This window comes from Limulus polyphemus, unplaced genomic scaffold, assembly GCF_000517525.1.
Source record: "Limulus polyphemus unplaced genomic scaffold, Limulus_polyphemus-2.1.2 Scaffold25, whole genome shotgun sequence".
Taxonomy (NCBI): Eukaryota; Metazoa; Arthropoda; class Merostomata; order Xiphosura; family Limulidae; genus Limulus; species Limulus polyphemus.
The window spans coordinates 457,266-459,716 of NW_013665635.1; the positions used below are offsets into that span (position 1 = coordinate 457,266).

Sequence of the window (2,451 nt, forward strand, 5' to 3'; positions counted from 1 at the left end):
GTAATACCGCTTCAGGTTGCTGTATAGGGAAGTGTAATTGCAACTTCCTAAACTATTGCTGATCTCTATAATATACCAGTTTCAACAACTGTCGTCAAGAAATATGTCTGTGAAATCATACATCTTTGTAATTTTTCCACAAACAAAACTTATTTAGCAGTATGTTCAAATCCCCAAAGGATTTTACATGTTTAACTTGTTTCATCAAGCAGAAATTAACTTTGGTTTTTCCAATATACAAAGAAATTTGTCCATGTTATTATTTGTTTTGTTAGGTTTTTAAATCTTGGAGACTTCATAAAAATTGATGCTAGCTTCAGAACGCTCTGCAAGAACTTTAAACAAAATATATATTATTATATCTAATTTTCCTGAAAATATTGAACATTTATTAACTTTTCAGGATGGGTGATATCCTTAACATTTTTATGAAAACTATCCATAAAAAATACCTAAACTATCAATTATTTCTTCTTTCCTGTTATCCTTCACAACTGTACTGTTTTTATAATTTTATTTTAAAAAATGTATGAGAACCAAATTATTACACATCAATAACTATTGCATAATTAATTATAAGTACAAATACATTTTGTAAAGAGAACTAAAACATCTTACAGTGGAGAATATTAATGACTTTGCTTCTGGATCTTCCATTTTTATCTGAAGTAAACATCTCACAATACCCTCTACTTTTGTGGAGTGGCTACCCTGTGTAATGAAAGGATTACATATATACACTATATATAAAGAACATATATTAATATTTTGTGAACACACCTTATGTGTATTATTTATATCTAACTAACACTTCATTAAACATGGTCAATTAAGAACTCTGTTTTTGTTTCTTTTAGGTTTGACAACATTTCCTTCGATATACAAAGTTATTCTTATAGCTCATTTCTAAGTTAGGATATCAAGTTTAAAATTTAACACAAAAATGAAACACTTTTTCTCTACCTTGACTGATATTTTCTCTTCTTCGGCAGAAGCTCTTGTGTCAATATACGAAATATTTGAGGTAGGAGTTCGCTGACGACAGACAGCACATCGTAGTGACAGGTTACGACCACCAACAGCAAATTCCGTTATCAATATACGAATACAATCACAACAGAAACTGTGGCCACATTCTAACACACTCCACTGAATGAGACAATATATGTTTATGAAATAATTAGTATCTTTTTGGTAGAAATATAAAAACAATATTTCAACAGTTATGTAAATATTAACATCAAAAGGAAGGATTGCATTAAAAACAGCAAGAACAAAAATATGATGAAAAAACATTTTAATTATCAAAACAAACCTGAACAACTACAGCAGAGAGTGCAGCACATATTAAAAAGATACCCAGGACACAGGCTTATATCCCACTTTATAGCCTGTGGCTTGGTGATCTTTTTTAATATATGCAGCATAACAAAGTTATATATGTATATAAATTTCCAAGATTATGACATAAAACTGAAATCATATCTTTTGGGGGACAATCTGTAAACACAAGAATAATTCTGTATAAATAAACTACCATCACAAAGATAAAACTTATACAACCTAATGAATTATTTTATTACATAATAATTTATAAAATATAAGTCATTTTTATATTATAAAATGATAAAAATGTTTATAATTTTAAGCTCTGTTAAGTTACAAAATAATAAAAACTTAAAGTCCTAACACACTGCTAATTTCTATAATGATAAGACATATGGTGTTATAAATATAAACAAATGATAAAACATTTATAAATAATGCTAATTCAAAAACTGTTATTCTTCTGTTATTTCATTGAATATTATTTAATTGAAAGTTTTGCATAATGGCCAATTCAAACAAGTTACATAAAAATCTTGAAATAACGTAATACATTATGTACTAACATACACAATTAGTTTATATTTATGGAGCTTAACAATAATAAAACTGCTAACTTAGCTGTAACTTAGCAACTTTATTTCTTACCTGTACCCCCAATGTTCGTTGACAAATAGGACACAGTTCAGGATTCGAACCTCCTTTCTTGCCATGATCTGCCTGTGTGATAACACAATGTGTATTAAGAAATTCAATAATAATCCATAACTCAAAGAATAGTTTAAATTATGTTATTATTCAGATATAGAATGCTCTAAAAACTTTCAAATATTGTATTTCATCAAATTCCTATGTTAACTTATAACAGAAAATTAGCTTGAATGCTTATTCATTTACTTGAAATCCAAAGATGTTCAGTAATAAAGACGTAACAGTTGAGAACTTAAAAATTTCCTATTTCATTTACTGCATCTTTCACTGCACGTAAAATAAAGAATAATATATATATATATATATATATATAACTGTAACACATAACTACCCTAGTTTTAATAAAACCAAGAACATAATTAAGGAGACAATGCCTACTTAAACTTACCTAGTCGGTAGGGAGGACAAGGCACA

At 27.9% G+C, this 2,451-nt stretch overlaps 1 protein-coding gene across 1 annotated transcript in view; it reads right to left on the reverse strand.

The window, feature by feature from the left end:
- Nucleotides 1-2,451, reverse strand: part of LOC106458939 (E3 ubiquitin-protein ligase SHPRH-like) — a 55,660-nt gene that overhangs the window by 8,035 nt on the left and 45,174 nt on the right. The window contains exons 21-23 of the mRNA XM_022385718.1: nucleotides 1,975-2,046; nucleotides 964-1,149; nucleotides 619-711 (exon numbers count right to left, since the gene is read on the reverse strand). Of these exons, the coding sequence (XP_022241426.1) occupies nucleotides 619-711; nucleotides 964-1,149; nucleotides 1,975-2,046 (351 nt within the window). The remainder of the gene's footprint in view (nucleotides 1-618; nucleotides 712-963; nucleotides 1,150-1,974; nucleotides 2,047-2,451) is intronic.